The sequence below is a fragment of the Mchenga conophoros genome, linkage group LG5, assembly GCF_057382185.1.
Source record: "Mchenga conophoros isolate Kocher_MC1m ecotype Shallow Benthic linkage group LG5, M_conophoros_male_GT1.1, whole genome shotgun sequence".
Taxonomy (NCBI): domain Eukaryota; kingdom Metazoa; phylum Chordata; class Actinopteri; order Cichliformes; family Cichlidae; genus Mchenga; species Mchenga conophoros.
The window spans coordinates 12578081-12596222 of NC_140530.1; the positions used below are offsets into that span (position 1 = coordinate 12578081).

An 18142-nucleotide genomic window follows, 5' to 3' on the forward strand; every position below is an offset into this window, starting at 1 on the left:
GTAGTATCTGTGGCTTGTGGACGAGTGAAGAGTTCGCACAGGTTATTCACGTGACCTCTTCGTGAACGCATAAAAATCCGACAGCACCTGAACGCAGCACGGACAGCAACACATCCCCAGCACCAGAGTGGGAATGATTTTCAGCTCCACGCACCAGAGCGACGTACCTGGTTAAAGGAGTTCTGGACGCAGTCGACTGTGGATAAAGTGGGGTCTGCGGATACGGGCAGAGGAGGAGTGAAGTCTCTTTTAGCAGGAAGAGAGGAAGGAAAACCTTTAAAAGTGAGTTTTGAAAACAACCGAGAGGATTTAAGAAGTGGACGCGAGCCGTGAGTGGGAGCGTGGCAGATGTAGGGTGACAACAGTAAAGGAGGATTAAACCGGAGGGGATGTTAAGAAAAGTGATGAGAATAACCGCACAGTAAGGAGTGATTTCAGCGCAGGCAGGAATGGCTTGATTCGGGACCTGTACTGTCAGAGGCGCTCATGTTTCTGTGGGAGAGAAAGAAAGTTTTCTGCGCGTCCCTCGGATACAAATCTACTTTTTAACGAGCAGGAGAGAGACAGGGACTGCTGTGACTGTGTTCCCCCCCCAACCCCGGTGGCAGAGTCCGGCCGGTTTGGCGTCGGCTCGTTAACTGTTCGCAATGTCCAAACCCGCGCTGAAGAAGAACCACTGGACCTCCAGGGTGAACGAGGTCTCCGTGTCCAAAGATGCCCGCGGTGAGCTCAACGTGCCGCTGCGTGGCGGCGCGGAGAACGGAGAGTTCGCCTACATTGGACCGCTGAACCACAATGCGGTGGTGTACAAAAGTGGGAAACTGGGTGAAGGGGAGCTGCTGCTCGAAGTGGAGAATCTCTCGATTTCGGGATTACCCCTGTACGACATATACACCGTGCTAAAGAACTGCAAAGGACCCGCCAGGTTTAAAACTGTCAGGCAAGGTAAGACAAAAGGTGAGGCTGCAAAACTTCTGCGCTTTTATTGGTGTGCGTTTAACGGGTTTTGTCCCAAGTTTGATTTCTTGCTTTCTTTTTTTAAACAGCTTCATCTAAATGGAAACTTTTGATTCATTGAGGTTAATTTTCAGTTGAAATAAACCCATAGAACTTTACAATGAATACTAAAACTTGAGGAAGTTGTGACATTTAATAGCTGCGGAACCGTTTAATGTCACATTTAATTGGCAGATTTGTGAATGGCTTTTTCTTTTTTTAAGTTGAAGTAGCCGGGCCTGGTTTTCTCCCCAACAGGGAATGCCACCTGTCTGGTTCAGGGACATGGAAACCCCACAGGCTTCACACACGTTGTTTATTCAGCTTTCCTTTGTGTGTTCTCACTTTCCCAGCTGTTGAGGAAGCACAAATGGTGAAGAAAGTCCAAAATATTGCGTACATTCCAACCTACTGGAGAATTACATCCAGCACTAGGAGCAGTAATGCTTAGAGGTGCTACTTTAAATTCATTTAGGCCTTCTTAAGATGTGTCTGTTTCCTATACTTTACCTGATGACTTCTCAAACAGGCTCGACAGGGAGCACTTCTTTTAACACCTAACAGGAAAGGGAACATCAGGCACCTTACAAAAATGCGAGCATCCGGCCAGTGTGGCTGCTCTAGCCTTCGGTTTATGGTCATCTTGACTCAGCGGGGCTGGGAGGTTTGACACTGAGCCGCTCTGACAGGCTCCCAGCGTGGCAACGCAAACCGCTGAAGGGATGCTCGGAAGTCAGCCCGGGACACGCAGAGACTTCTTTTAGACATGGACAAAAGAGCAACAACTCTTTTCAAGGGCGACCTTACATGTAGATAACCTGTGAAGGCCGCCGGCCGTGCTGGTGGGTCTGCTCTGAGGTTGCTTTGGTAAATGTGTAGCTTTTCTCATTTATTTCAGGACAGTCCTCCGATCATCATCGTGCACTGTTCTTAAGGTGTGGTGCTCTGTTGTTGCGCAACATCTTTTATTATAAAGGAAACCTGGTACTGAATATCTGAACATCCTCTTAGAGACGAGGAGCAGAGGGCTTATTTTAACAATGCTAAAGGCCACTGCTACCTCTGGGTGCTCAGATTTATTTACAATAGCGTGCTCCGAGAGCAGATTTTCATTTTAAACAAATGCTGCTCAATCATATTCCACCGATTAGTTCCTCACTTCAGACTGAGGTTTGGCTATCAAGTCAAATTAACTGTGAGTGGTAATGTTTGAATTGAAACTTTCAAGCTTTGGTCTTTAAATTTAGAAACGTGTCTTTGGAATTTTGCATCTTTATTGTGGCACAGATGATGTACTTTATTTATTTATTTAGGCAGGGATGTCAAACTGATATTATGTTGTGGACCACAGAAAGCCTGTTTTTGATCTCACATGGGCCAGACCAGTGAAAGTGTCCTCTTTGCCACTATACAGAAGTTTAACTACACATTTAAAGAAGTGCTATTTCAACAGTGTGGCCACGGGGGAGGTCTTTGTTAATATGTAAAGCTGTAAAACTAAATAAAGTCAATTAAAACTCCAAAAGTTCCCTTTCCAAAGCCATCCAATGAGTGTTTGCTGGCCCAATTCTGGCTCCTGGACCATATTTTTGACACTCCAGATTTTAAGGTCTTGTTTTCACTTACCAGCTAAATTATACCTGTGTTCAGGTTGGAGGTGGGTGGGTAGCTTTGCCGGTGACTCCAAAACATCACAGAATTCTGTTGGCTTGACTTCACAGCAGCCATTTTATGCTGTTGAGTGTTATTTATATAATTTACAATGTCTCTGTTCAAATAAAGTTTTTATAGTTCACGCCCATGTTTTCCCTTCTGTGTCGTGTCCAAATGACTCGTTTAAGAAGGAACAATAATACAAGAACAGCGAGAGAAGAAGAAGAAGTCGTCGATCATTCTCAGTCTGTGTATTCTCACACAGTCTAAAGTGGGGTCGAAAGGTAAAATATGGCAGCTCATGTGCTGACTAACACCCCGATTTCTTTTTTGTGGTGAAATTCTAGGCCTGACTGTCTCGCAGCGTGACTGCTGCTTGAACCCAGTAACCAACTAGATAGAAATAAGCCATGAAATCACATGCCGATTAATGCCAACAGTGGCGCTGCTGTGAAGAAGCAAAAACAAACTGAAATGGATTGTCAAACGCGCGTAAACAAAATGTTTGGGATTCCAGCAAAGAAGCAAATCTAGTCGAGCTGTAGCAGCAGAAGCCTCGCTACCATGCGTCGCCCTGCTGAGGGCGTGGAATAGAAAGGAAAAGTGAAGGAACTGATGCGATTGGTGCCCTTGTGTTTTCAGTCGTTTGTCTGTGGAGTCTTAGGCTTTAAGATCTTTCCTTCCTGTAAACAGGAAGTAACTGGTCAATTTTTTTTAATCACTTTCTAGGGAATCACCTGCACAAGTCCAGACCCGTTCTCTCTAGTTTGTAATGATTTATTAGGATAGGAAGGAGATTCTGTTCTCACTTTGGGCTAATCAGAACCCCCATCCCTTTTTCATTTTCTTCATTCATCTGGGAATGTCGGGTGTCACTGCTGTACAACGTCACATGATCAGACTCCATTTCAAGTTTTTAATAATTCACGCTGTCAGGGAATTTCCCCTCCCTAATCAGCCTTAATTGAGAAAATATGCTTGGCAACAAGGGCCATCTGTAAAATCTAAGTCACCTAATTTTACCCGGAGCTTGTGCCATTTTCTCACTTTAATCAAGCGAGATGTGAGGAGAGGTACTGCTTCGTTGTCTTGGCTCGCTGATACACACTCAGACTTTCATGTTGACTGCCAGCTCTATAAAGGGGAGGGTTTCCAATACTGAATACTGTGTTGTCTGGACTTTCTATAGACCTGTGAGCATGCAAGGGCATTTCTAATCTGAGCTGATAAGGAGCTGCAACCAGCTCCACTGCTGAGTTTTTTATGTTATGTTTGTTTTGGGTATCGGTGAGAAAGCAACACACACACTGCAGGAGACACACCCTTAGAACCACTGCTGAGGCCAAACCATCAGATGTCCACTTCAGTGTATACTGAAGCTGTGGGAGAATAACTGGATTATGTAATTAGGGACTATTATAAACATGGACATGCACTCTTAACTCTTCACCCTTTCGAAACAAGCAGCTGATGACTCTGTCACAATGTAGTTTAATGCTCACACACACACACACACACACACACACAGTGCTGTGTTTGAAAGAAAGCATGCACATTATAAAAAAAACTTCACCAGCTGATCAACCCTGGAACTTCTTTATGGCTAATCTTCCTAAGAAGTTGACTGTCTGCTCCACATATGTAAACAAACTATGGATGATACACACATGCTTATAGGAACAGACAATCACATCAGAGAGGCTTTGAGATGGGACCAGATTAATGTCGTGCCCGCGCTGGTGTTAGTACTTAAGCTGGACACTTTAACGATACTGTATATGATCTACAGTCGGGATTGTATTTAGGCTTAAAGTTGAGGGTGGATGAAGTGTATACTGATAATAGTAATTGTATTATGCTAGGAAGTGTAGCCAGTGACGATTCTCAGAAGTGTTTGTAATGCAAGTGACTGTTAATGTTTGTTTTCTGGACATGACCAATGGCACAGTGGCCCAGAGTTCACGGGTTTCCCCAGGCAGGAGTTATGGTGTGTGTTCCTTTTAGTCGGCACAATCACACACACAAGAAATAAGATTGGATTCCTCTTCACCAGCCATTTTGCTACCTGACTAATCAGGAAACTCCAGTCTTACAGCTTCTCAGCAGTGTATTTCTTTCCAAACTTCATTATATCACAGAGCTGCCCGTGATGGACGAGGCCTTACCAGCTATAAATTCCTGGAAGCAGAAAATATTCCATCCCATTCGTATGGAGGCGCGAGCTGTTAACTACGACTCTCGTGCTCAAATTTACAACACTGTGTCACTGCATTAACTCCAGACTCCCTGTGTGTGTGTGCGTGTGTGTGTGTGCACGCACAAGCATTTCTGGCAGGGATCGCATATGGAAGTGTTTATTTCCTCTCTCTCAGCAGGGTGTTGAACAACCCTCTTTGCCCACACCCGTTTTCTACTTTTGTATTCTCTGCTGATGGCTTGGAGCGACTTTATTTCCTCCCTTATAGTGTGCCGTAGGGAATTTCAGCGTTAATTTCAGGGTCTTTGTATTTGCTCAAATGTGTGTGCAGGTGAGGGCGAAAAGGAGACTATGAGAGGAGTTGTGTGTGTGTGTGCAGTGTAAGCATCTTGCACACTTTGAGTTTGCTCAGCTTGATCTCTACATTTAGACGCACTGGAGGAACACTCCCTCACCAGCTAAATAGACCATGAAATGCTGTCTCACTTAAGCAGCGCTTTTTATAATCCCACTAAGAGGAGCACGTATGTATGCATGTGCCATATTCTCTCTTGTTTGCATTGTAGTCTGTTGTATTGACAATGAATGGGCATTGGTCACACTTGGCATTTGCAGTTACACAGCCTGTCAGGAAAAGAGAAAGGGCAATTAATTAATGGTAGTTCAGCAGGGTGGGAGAGGAAGTTGTCTTTGAAGACCGCCCTGATCCATCCTTCTCAAATGTACAGTAGAGATGGGGGAAATGTTTCCGAAACTTTTAAACAAAGGTGATGTCGGGAGCGTTGGGTCTTTTAAGCTTTAGTTGACTGCCTTATCACGTGTCCTCTGCACAGGAAATGGAAACCTTTAGGCAGAGTTGTGACTTTTGTAGCTATTATTTAGGAAGTAGGTGAAGAGCTCACCCACTTCCTCCAGGATACTAGTCTAACTCCAAACCAGTTCTAACAAACCAATTAACTTGCTCTTTTTTCAGTGGTTTCTGCTTGACAGTTTGTAACAGAGTCATTTGTCAAACCATGAAATAATGAGCTGCTCATGAGTTTCATACACACTGAAGGGGAAAACCACAGGCTTAATATTGTGCTGCTTTGGTTCAGTGAAGTAACTCTTGACCTAGTCAAAGTGTGGGATGAGTTGACAAATCTGCCCAAAAGCTCTTTACCAATTCTCCCAATACCTGGTTAACATAATCCATCATCAGAGTAGGTGAACATCTTCATAAAATGCTTTCTTCGTGGAGTGTACAGGGTAGAGCCTGACCCATATATGACTTTTAAGAATGACACCGATATTTTGGTGATTTTAAAAATCTGATATATGAGGTGATTTTTTTTTTTTTTTTTTTTTTTTTTTTTTTTTTTTTGGCTTTCTGTCAGAGACATGAAGCACAAACAGTTTTTCTAACATATGTCATCATTATGTATATTTATTTATGAGTTATTAAAAATATTACAACAATGCAGTTTAAAGATAGTTTTTCAGTTTTATTGTCACAACACGTTGTTTATTTACACTTGTGATGTGTTGCCAATAGGGACGTTGCTGAGCGCCTACAGGTAGACAAACTATACAACATCAACACTCATAACTTGCTTGATGGGTGTTTCTCTTCTTTACCTTTTTACAAAAAAGTCACATATTGGTGGTTGTAAAGGGTGATACTAATACTCTGATTCTGCTATTATATCAATATGGTTCAAGCTGAGTGTTTAAATTTGTATTTTTTATTTTTATTTTTTTTTAAATTGCAGATTTTTAGTGTCTGGACTGATGGGTGAAAACATCTGTAAATTTAAGACTGCTTGGCCTTACAGAATCTGCCTTTTTACTAGAGCGCGACCAGTACTAGATTTTAAAGAGAAAAAAAAAGATCATGTTGATAAATGGATCCGTTAAATTTGTTTGTAACAATGAATCATCTAAGCTAGTTGACTCTGCTCAGCTGTCATGCTACTCTGCACGTGCTGCATACAGTCGGGGGTATTGCATTGTAAACTATGGCAATTTGGTTTGTGACCTGTGTGACGGCATCATGTGTCTTTCTTTTTCTGCACCATGTTCCATTAAATAAGACGTTTTATTACGGTTGCATAAATGAAGCATATGTGTATTCATGCATGTATGTATGTATGCATGTGCTTATGTACGCACGTACACACACGTGTTTGTGTGTGTGTGTGTGTGTGTGTGTGTGTGTGTGTGTATATCTGTATATATATATTTATGTATATTATCTAAACTTTGTACCGAGATGCCAACTTTGTCACATCAGTTGTTTCTTTTGTTGTTGTTGTTTGTGTCAGGAATTCGATAAAATGCGAACGTGTGTGTGCGTGTGTGTGTCTGTTTGCATCCCCATCTGTGTGTTTGTGTGCGACATTGGCTGACATGGCCAAGTATTTCTGTCAGCTCTGCTGCTGTAAAGCTCAGATGAGATGTGGTTATGCCTCCAGCTGGCGTAACTAGGAAGCGAAATGACGAGATCGGTCGTGGCTGTGAGCATTATTAATATGGTTGAGACTAGTCCTAGAAGCAAGTTGATGTGCCCACAAAAAATGCAGGGTGACTCTTGAAAAGTTGGTTTTATAACTTGTTTTAAATCAACAGAGACTGTATGATTTTACGTTGGGGCTCTGTAACTTTTCTTTCTCACGTTAAACTTCTTGAGATACTTAAGGAGTTAATTATTGTCATTAAAGCGAATCAGCTTGTTATCGTTGTAGTTGTGGTTGCACCGAGAATGTCTGTCCTTTACCTCTCAGCCTCCTGTAAAGGTCCTTTCCCTCCCCAACCTGTTTCCTCTTTTCTTTACCTTTAATTACACTATGGTTGAAGCTGTGGGGTCCGTTTACACAAATCCCATTAAAGTCAAGTCTTTGGGAAGCTTACTCACGCACATTCACATGCACACGTAGACAAAAGAAGGGGGTATAAACAGTTTAAGGAACGGTCCAGCCCTGATTAAGGGGATTTAGACTTGAGTCTGTCTGTTTGGCCACGGCTGTGAGCACGCATCCATGCTCACAGCCCTAAAGTCTTAGTGTTCCTGAACTAGGACTTACATGACACACAACACTTCTCAAAGCTGCTGCCTTTTTGGTCATCTTACCTGCCTCCATTCCCCTCCTTTGCTCTCTTTATCTTTTCCTTCTCAAGCCTTAATTTCTTCTCCCTCCCTACTTATTGTCATCTGAACGTGGGAATAGTGGGGCTTAATAATGAGCAGACCGTTATGACAGACATCCCCTCCCCAAGCCTAACCCTTTTTTTAAAAACTTCCTTTTTTTTTTTCTGTAGAAGTATCCTAATGAAAAGAGAAGTTGAACGGGCCATTTTTCAGTAGTTGCAGATGGTAGCATATGGAAAAGGATTCAGGAGTGTCTCATGTGGCTAGAAGTCACTGGGATGTGAGAATGTGATGGATCGTGGCAAAAAAGACGAAGATTTAATTCAGTGGTTTATAGCTGGAGAAGGTTGTCTTAGCAGCCGACTTGGCTTTTGTCTTGAGCTAACAAAACCGACCTGAAAGCATCTAAAGCTCACTAACTCATACCTAATGTCTTGAATGTGAAGAATAATGCAGTGAGTTTGAAATTTCTTTTAAACAAGCAACCTTTTGTCAAGAAAACTACCTAATAACATGTGCTTTCGCAACCCAAAAACCATTATTACATCCCGCTGTTTTCCTTTGAACATTCAGAGTTAAGAAGATGCAGACAGTCCCATCTGAAATTGTGACCGTAACAGGTGCTGAAGCAGCCTTGATTAGAAAAGCATGTGGCTCCTACAATTAGCTAGAAACTTTCAAGACGCCAAGTGGATTTGATAATTTTTATTATGGTGGGGTAGCTCTGATGTTCAGCAATAACCAGCAGCAAACTTCCTGAGCAGCTAGCAGCCAAGTGACGCCGTCCTCTATCACAACTATCTGCTTTCTTCTGGTTGGATTGTGTGATTGCATCGGCTGTGCTTGTGTATCCCCCTAAAGCAGTGCATTCATGGCATGACTCAGTCACTTCAGAAGCAAGTGAAACTCAAGTTTCTGGTATTTTTAATGCCCTTACAGCATTACACATGCTGGGTGATTGCATTTGATCACAATTCAAAATGTATGTTTTACCTTTAACATTTGAACATGTATATTTTCACAATGTCTTTCTCCTCTTCCACCACTGGTCTCTTTTCTCCTTGTTCATTTCCACCTCATCCTCTTCCTCCCCACCTCAGGCTTATTCTTCTGAGTTGAAGTCGGTGCTCTAACACAGCGGTCCCCAACCCCCAGGCCACATTTGGTACCGGGCCGTGAGAGTTGAGGCTCAGGTGTGAAATTGATGGTTTTCAGGGTTTTTATTGTTATTTTTTTTATTTTTTATTGTTGACTCTGTTTCCCTGGGTCTTTTCCCGTGTGTTATGAATAAATCTTCTTTTTTTGGTACAGGTACTCATTTTATTTTGTTGTATTTATCTGCAACACCTTAAAGGCTGGTCCATGAAAATATTGTCGGACATAAACCGGTCCGTGGCGCAAAAAAGTTTGGGGACCGCTGCTCTAACACAATAAAACATGCTTATTAGGGGTGCAACGATACACAAAATTCACGGTTCGGTTCGATACTTTGGTGTCACGGTTCGATATTTTTTTCGATACAAAAAAAATTGTTCATGCCTTTTTAATTTGTCATTTATTAAATTTTCACGGCACATTCCGCACCACATCTCTGTGCGTTCATCATTTGTTTGAAGCCAGCTCACCTCCTGCAACTACTTTTCCGAGAATACGCGCTTCTTTTGTGGTTCGGACTGCTGACATTTCTTTGGAGGTGGAGGAACATCACAGTAATTGCTTAAAGGAGTTTGCTTCTTCGACATCTTTAAGAGTTCTAAACAAATGTCTGTCCTCCTCCTGAAAATCTTATGTATGCAAACACTCGTTGCAACTTATCTTGTGTGCGTTTTTTATTTTGACAGCGAATGCGCACCTGCGGACCACTTATGTGCAGCCCTGGTTATTTAGCTCGTCATATTGCAGCCACAGAAATTCTTTTGTCCGTGAAACCATAAAGCTGCACTTTCTTTTTGCCTTATAGTCTGATTTGTCATAACTTCTCCGTTTTGTGGTAAGCTTTTCTTTGGCTGTCACTTCTTCACCCTGACCTGTCTTATTTGGCTCAGCAGAACTAAAATATATATCCTGCTGCTTTTACACACACACTCACATAACGCTCAGCGATTCTCTGCACGATCAACCTCTCACATGTTTAAGCTGCGGGAGATTTCACTTGTCATGTTTGCATAGTAAGCTAACGATTAATAAGACGATGTCAGAGGAATTGGTGCACAAATTATCATCACTCACAGATCAGTGCTGTCGCTCTCTATACACAGTTCGCGCGATTGCAAAGTGAAAGCAAAAAACAAGCGCAAATTCAAACGCGACTTCAATATGTCACATATTGACAGTGGCTCACCGATGCCAATGACATAATTACCCAGCTACATTTCTGAAAGAATGCAAAAGCATTGACATATATTTTCCTTCCTACAATAGCCCGACGGGCAGGGCAGAGATAGATTCTGGTAGCCCGACTGGAAAAATCGCTAGCCCCGGGACGTCGGGCTAGCGATATTGCAAGCCCTGTATCTGATTGAGGAATCACTCATCTTTGGAAAAGAGAGTTTATTACAGAGAAATGTCTCTTTCCAAAATAAAAGCTATACTATCCGCTTCTTCTGGGCTATATTCTCAGCAGCATATAAAACATATCAGGTCCCCATAAGGAGACTCATGTGCTAACGGCTGTCTAAATGACTCAGGTAAAGTTAGTAGCATGCTTGTTGTTTTTGTCTGCTTCCACTTGTCTTTGCACTAGGATGATGTCGGCGTAAATGTGCAGTCATATTCGTTGTGTTCCCACTAGTGCTGTCAGCGTAAATCTCGTTGAAATGACGCCACAACACGGCAAATCTCCGTTAACGAGCTACCGCAGATCGCCCCGTGCGTGGGGCTGGACGGCCAACACGTTAACGAGCTAACTGCGCTAACACACTAGCTCCCACCCATGTAATTGAGCATTGCATGGCACATCCAACATACTGTTTTACTTTAGTCCATGACTGCTTACCTTCAGGGTCATACGTCACATGAAAACCAAAATAATTCCAAACGCCAGATCTGAATGAGGGTGGGGGAGGTTCAATTCGCCATGTTGCAAGGAGAGCTTAACTTCTGTCTCGCTAGCTTGCCCTGCACTCAGTGAATCTGCGTTCGACTACTCCGTCTATGCTGCACTGTCGAGCGCAGATCCACTGAGCGCTCAACACAGACAGCATCGTCAGAAGGAAAGTTGATAAAATAAATTAAAATTTTTGTATTGTTCAATACATATGCGTACTGAACCGAAAGCACTGTATCGAACTGTTCAATATCGATACGAATATCGTTGCACCCCTAATGCTTATGTATTCCCAATATTTTTGCAGTTAGCCCTCCCTACTCTGATCTCCAGATGGCTGACAACAAGTCAGCTAAACAGCAGCACATCATGCCAGCAAGGGGCTTGAATGACCTGAAGTCAGACTCTCACTCTGATAAAGTTTGATTACATTCTCACATCATATGAGAGTTTAAGTGTCCGAGTCCAACAATGTTAGAGCCGCTGGAAAGAAAGTTTTACTAGTGTGACTAACAGCAGCTAACGCCAGCTACCAGCAGCTAAAACAGCTGCACTTCCCAGCAGAAAACTTCAGGATATTCTCAATAACTCACTTAGTATCACTGTTATTGGACAGAAGTTAACTTCAGTTACTTATCAGTTTATACTGGACTCCTATCACAAAGTTTTATAGCCTCATCCAGAGCACAGAGATGTGGACACCCGGCATATTGACAATGTAGACATATTTACAGCTGAGGTAAACAGCGAAGTGAAAGCCTGCATGCAATACAGATTAACGGTGGCCAGAGATGAATGTCCTACAGCAGCCACCATAGCTAGGATTATGCACTTGAATTTGAATATAGGGGTCCTGTGGCTCAATACGTATCAACAGAACCATCAAACACTTCAGTGAAACTATTCATGAACTGATATTTAGAAATACTACTGAATTTCTAAATATCAGTAAGTAGGCAGACTACTAATGTCTAGAACAGTTCTGAAACAATGTGTTTTTGAACCATTTAGAGATATTTTAAAGTCTCACTAAAACTTAATGAGCTCAGATGGAATTGCATGCAGCGCTGACCCAGATGAGCTCACTTTGTTTCAGTTAAAAGGCCTCAATTTGAGTAGTTAAACTGACTTTTTAATTTCATTATTTATTTTTTTGTAGTTCTGGGAATTCTTTTGTATAATTTTGACTTGTTAAATTCTCACTGTAATTTGCCCGCTACATGCAGAGAAAAACTAACAAGGTGGAAGGTCTAATAAACCTTTTTGACTCTGTGCGATCTTGAGTAAACCAGGCACAAAACACTGATGAGGGTCACGCAACTAACAATTTATCATCCAAACAGCTAATGTCTGTCTAAGGACTCCTGTCCACCCTGTGGTCATAGCAAGTGTGGTTTCGTTTGTGATTATACAAATAATTTGCAGATAGCATCTGATCTGATTCTGAGTGATTGGGCATGGCCTTGAGAGCACAGTACAGCTCTGGGACAGGCTGGCTCCTTTGGTTGTCTTTGTGTCGCTGGGCACCGTAGCAGCACAAAGTTATGCTGAACATTTGTGTGTGTGATAGTGGAACATAAAGGTCAGTAATTCATATGGACCCTTAAAGGTCAGTACACAATATGGTATGAAAGCTACGTTATAAAGTCTTTGTCCTCCACTTTCTTCAACAGGCCTGCTCAGGCAGTGAGTAAAATTGTAACAGCTTAATGATGGCATCTTAATTAGACAAGCGGAGACTAATTAGCAAAGACAGGAAAAGGATTGAGTCTTAATTAAGAGGTTACTGGTGTCCATCTACTCTCACTGCTGTCGTCATCAGTTACAGATGTTAACGTCTGAAACCTCTGTTTATTTGAGAACTCCACCACCCTCTATACACGTGCGTCAAACTTCAGAAGTTCCTTACGATCGTGACAGATGTAGGAATTAAAAGTTTAAGGCTGGTATTGTAGCACTTTATATGCAAACTTAAACACCTTTACAATTATGATAATCCACTTATTTAAAGGCAGAGTGCACATCCTTGCCATGACTTTGTCTTTTCTTTTTCTCCATAGCTCCTGTGTGCATTTGACTCAGTTAAATCTTAAGGTAGATTTTGCACTACCTCCCAAAGCAGGTGTGATATGGATTCATCACAGCAGTCTGACACAACTGGAGCCTACAACACGCTGTTTGATGCGGAATTGGTTACTTTACACTCGTATCAATGAAACACCAGGCAAACATATGCAACAGGTTGTTTTGCTTTAGTCGGCAAAAGTTATTTTGGTCAGGCTCAGTCTCCACTTTATGTTATGAGCTGGGGGAAGGGGGGACTCAACATGCAAAACTTGCAAAACAAATACATGATTACATCCTGGTTCATAAGGTACACTATACTGGAATTAAAAGTAAAAAAAAAGGTAGTATTTAAAGTATAATGGGTTCATGCAGCAAAAATAAGTCACCCCAGGCATGCCTTTAACAAATGCACGATGACAGCTAAGTGAAGTCCTTGCAACTGCAAGGTCAGTAAAAAGTGCAGAAGGTTACTTAAAATGTATTTTGTATTGATTAACTTTTTTTTTTATGTTTCATTCTATCTTATATAGGCTAACATATAGGCTTCACACCATCCACTACTCGTGTTACTGGCTTTGTTTCCTTTCCTACACTGCACTGAACAAATACTGACATAAGCTTTGTTTTACTGCTCAGATTTGAATATAGACTTTACTGAAACAATGTAGACTCATTGAAAACAGGCTGTAAACTTTTGTAGTTGTAACTGAAGTAAAATGCAGGCATCACAAGCTAACAACTGGTCTTTACTAGAGACTGCATTATCAAATTGGGGCAGAGCTGTGTGTACGTGTGTGTGTGTTCATGGCATCTAAATTTGTCACTTAACTCTCTGAAATCAAATCTCCCACTGTAGTGTTACATTTGTGATGTGATGGTATGCCGAGTGTCCAGTTGTGTGCACTGCATCGAGCCTTATCAGATACCCATACACATAAATGGTAACATAAACCTGTGTTATCATGCCTGTATGTTCAGTTTACATTCTTGTCGCTAAGTAATGACCCATTACTACCTTTTCTGTGGGGTGAAATTCATACACTTGCATAAACGTACATGAAAATAATTACACAACTTTTTTTCTTTTTGCTTAATAAATGGACATTAACTTTGCATGAGCGCACACACACACAGACACAAACACCCCCTCCCACAGTTTCCCCGTGCTCTGCGGTGTGCAGGAATGCAGTGTTTACATAGCTAGGCCTGGCCCATATCAGTAACTTGGTCTCTCAGGTGTCTGCTGTGTGTCAGTAGCAGTTATTTTACAGGCCACAGTATAGTCAGTACTCCAGCCAATGCTGCTGCAAATTGACTTCTGAATTACTATAAAGATTCCAAATGAATAGCATTTATTGTTGCAGAAAAATTTGTGGCCCGTTTAAAAGAAGAAGGGGGGTAAAAACTTTGAGCGCGTTGATAAAGTTGTGCCTTCAGCGTAAATACTTCATACAAATGTGACGCGTATTCTTGCAGAAAACCCATAAAAATGAGTCTGTGCGCTGTGAGTGAGTGCCATACGGACTGCTGAGCAGAATTTCTTTCTCACCACTCCTGGAAGTGACTCTTCCTCAGCCAACTGCATCATTGTAACAGCAATGTGCAGCATCAGCATGCTTTTTTAATATGTCTCTTTGAGATCCCCAGCCCTTCCTCCTCCCTCTGCGATGTTCCCAATGAATGCACCTTACCGTGAACTGCTGTGAAATGACAGTTCCTATACTGGTGATGTATTGCACCAATCTGTTTAACACACTGAGAATCACCATTTTCTTAAAAACCCATTGGCACAAATAGGGGGAAGCTTGCTGGTGAGCACTTGAAGGCCCTTCATGTCCTCATGCTCTACTGGGCTCCAGAGCTCATGAATTAGACAAGAAATCTAATTTCCCTGTGGGACTCTTGGGTCTGAGTGCACGCAGACACACTGTTTCTTTTCAGGGGTAGTTGATTTCTATATCTTCTTGATGTAAATGGGCTGATAAGAGGACAGTTGGAACTGGATTGTGGCCTAGTTGCGTGCTGAGTCACTATGGACAAGTAGTACACGCTTTCTGTCACATTGAGTGGAGTCAACATCTTGGAGTCGACTTCTCACAACTGGGGACAGTGTTACTGTGAGAGTTTATTACAAGTGTTGAAGTGCGTTAGTCTCAAGTCTCTTGAGGGTCAAAGAAGGTGCCAAACACACATTTGAACAATGTTATCATAGCAAAGCCATTACCTTGCTTATCATGACAAGCAAGGTATTTGCCGTATATGGCATTGTCATGCTGCCTGTGAGTGTGTGAGGTGTATTTAATGCATGAGAGCCAATAAAGACAAACTGAAGAGTTCTACTGCTATTTGGAGTGTAACTCGCAGCATCGACTCATGGATTAAATAAAACCTGTTAGAAAAAACATTCCACTTTAAAAGTACCTGCCAGCTGCATTCAGTGTTTTTCTGCTCTTTTATATATGTTGGCCAATAAAGATAAAAGTCCCCAGAGCAGAACAAGGACTACTGTCAGCTGCTGTCCAAGAGGGTGGAGTTGGAGGCCGTCTGACTGTAAGCGAAGAGAGTCCGGAGATATCAAAGACGGTCACAACAGCAAACCTGGCCAGTGAGCCAAGGAAGTTAGAAAAGGGCTGGGTCTAGCCAGTTGTGACTGAACTGTCAAAATAAGAGCAAGGGAGTTGTCCACTAGCAAAGTGATAGCAGATGGCAGCATTCTTTTGGATGGGTTGAAAGTATAAAGGCAAAATGAGCTGCCAGATACCCTTTGAGACTGGTAAAATACCACAGCGACCTGCCTAACTCATCGATAGGGCGCTGTTTCACAGTACATGAAACATTCGGAAGGGGTGTGTTTATAAAAGCTGCCGACTGCCTAACATTGCTAATTACAGGGCTTTCATCTGAAACCTGACACATGCCATGAGTTTGTTTTATTTTTGTCTTTGGCTGATGATAATGAAATGATGTGACTCACAGGTTGGTTTCTATTCAGATTGTTTTCCTGGACAGATAAAAGATGCCACAGTACACGTCAAGACTGAGCATTCAGAACATTCTCCTTGCATAACTTTCCCTTTTTTATGTCCCAATTTTATCTCTGCATTTTTTTTTTTTTTTTTTTTTTTTGAAGACAATATCCGTTTGAGAGTTCACAATAAAATGCCTCGTACGTACGAAGGTTTATAGGCTGCAGTTTGAGCTTATTCCCCGATACCTAAATGAAAGACACAGCACCAGACCTGTCTGAAATCAACCTGAGCTCTCACGTTTTCAAGACTCCGCCTGTGCTGCCGGAGCGTTGGTGTGTTTTATTAGTGTCACACATCCGACAGCCAGTTCATTGTCCTTTTGGTAGGAATGGTTGGAATCTTCTACAGCCTGTCGGGGCTGTTTTCTCTGTTCATCATCAGCCTCTCTGACTTGCTGTTAGTAAACAGCAGAGGGACAGGCTTGTGTCAGACATTAAGTTCAGTACAAAACTATTTGGGCGATGGGGGTGAAGCTAAATGGAAGAAAGTGGTAGGAACAGGATAAGTGAACGCTAGTCTATAAGACAGACTAGAAGTTATTCTCAGTAAGGATTCAGTTTGTAAGCAGCATCCTGAACTAGTTTTTCATCAGTGAGCAAAACTGAGAAAACAATTCCAAATTTAAACTGCCCTGAGGGGTGGTGTGTGTGGTGTGTAATATGTTGCCATTGTTCCTGTAGCTGAGCTAGTTGGACAGGTTGGAGTGAAACTGCGGCATACCTGCGTGGCACCTGTCACCAGGTGCTCCGTCACAGAAGCCTTATAAGAGCGAGATAAAGACTAGAAAGACTGCTACGCTTCCTGGAAATGTGGCCACGCCTAGATACGTCCCTGTTTTCACCCCGCCTCCCTCCACAGCATGTTATCATGCTGGGGAATGCAAATTCCTGTGGGCAGTCAAACCGCGGCGGGCGTGATATTTGAATTGTCGTAGTTTAAAGTGTAAGCGTCACATGTGCACTGTGGACGGCACTTAAATGAGGCCGACGTGGCTTTAGCTTTGGTTAAAATGCCACTCTCCAGCCCTCTTCGTCCCCTCCACTTTTATCCCAGCTGCTCATCTGAACAGGGTAAACATGACGTCCGAGGTGATTGGTGTCAGGTGACCTTTAGGTTGCCCTGGCAACGGGGTCCTGAATTCCAAGGCTCCGGTCATCTCCGGGGGCATGGCTAATTTGCTAAATAAAATGTTTCCGGACACACACAGGGCCTTGGAAAAGCGGTAGATAAACAGTGGTTGGGAGAGCGAGAAGCTTTTAGTCTGATGATGTTGCAGGCAGATAACTTTGTTTGGCTGCCTGAATATGGACAGAGCACATTCCTGCCATATCTCTTCACAGACAGCAGGGTACAAGAGCCTGTGCACATCTGGCTGGAGTTGGGTCTTAGACACTCTTGTTTTGTGGACATTTGTGTTATTTTTTTTAAACAGAAGCACATTAAGGCCAGTAGAGATGGCCTACTGGGTGAAGTATTCAGGTTCTGAGCTTATGAATGGTCTGTTTTGGGTGAAGTACTCAGCGCTTTGGGGTGGGCTGACTGATATTCGCAGAGGGGAACCTGAATGTGCCAGACATCACCAAAATTGGAATTTTCCACTGAGGTGTCAGTGCATTCTGTTTCCTAATGAAATTGCTATTCTGTCACTTGACCAAAACAGAAAAGTTTGAAAATTATTTTACAGCATTTTGGAGACTGCTGCTCTAAGCTCTCTATATTTTACTTACATTCTGTCTTTTCCTTATTCGACAGTTCTGATTGGAAATTTGTGCTTTCCTGTAGCTTTGTTCCCCAAAAGGGAGGCTGGCTTTCCTTAGTCCCAGCCTCTGTTCATCTGTGCCACGCCAAAGAGAGAAGACTAAGGGATTAACATTGGAAAACACTGTGATGGCAACTTACTTCACTCATGATTAATCTTTAGCATAGAGGTGTAATTATTACTAGAGCTGCTGGGGATCATAATTAGTGAACACATAGCAACTACAGGGTGCGCTTTAAAATAGGCAGTGTTTACTTTAAAGAGTTGA

The 18142-nt window shown here is 42.4% G+C and overlaps 1 protein-coding gene across 21 annotated transcripts in view; it reads left to right on the top strand.

The window, feature by feature from the left end:
* Positions 1 to 111: 111 nt before the first annotated feature.
* The window catches only part of magi1b (membrane associated guanylate kinase, WW and PDZ domain containing 1b), a 137564-nt gene continuing 119533 nt past the window's right edge, over positions 112 to 18142 (top strand). For 17 of the 21 annotated variants that reach the window (XM_085273327.1, XM_085273334.1, XM_085273329.1 and 14 more), the window contains exon 1: positions 112 to 957. In XM_085273327.1, coding sequence (XP_085129453.1) covers positions 648 to 957 — 310 coding nt within the window. In that variant the 5' untranslated portion in view covers positions 112 to 647. The remainder of the gene's footprint in view (positions 958 to 18142) is intronic. The other 4 variants (XM_085273331.1, XM_085273348.1, XM_085273333.1 and 1 more) reach the window with 1 other exon arrangement.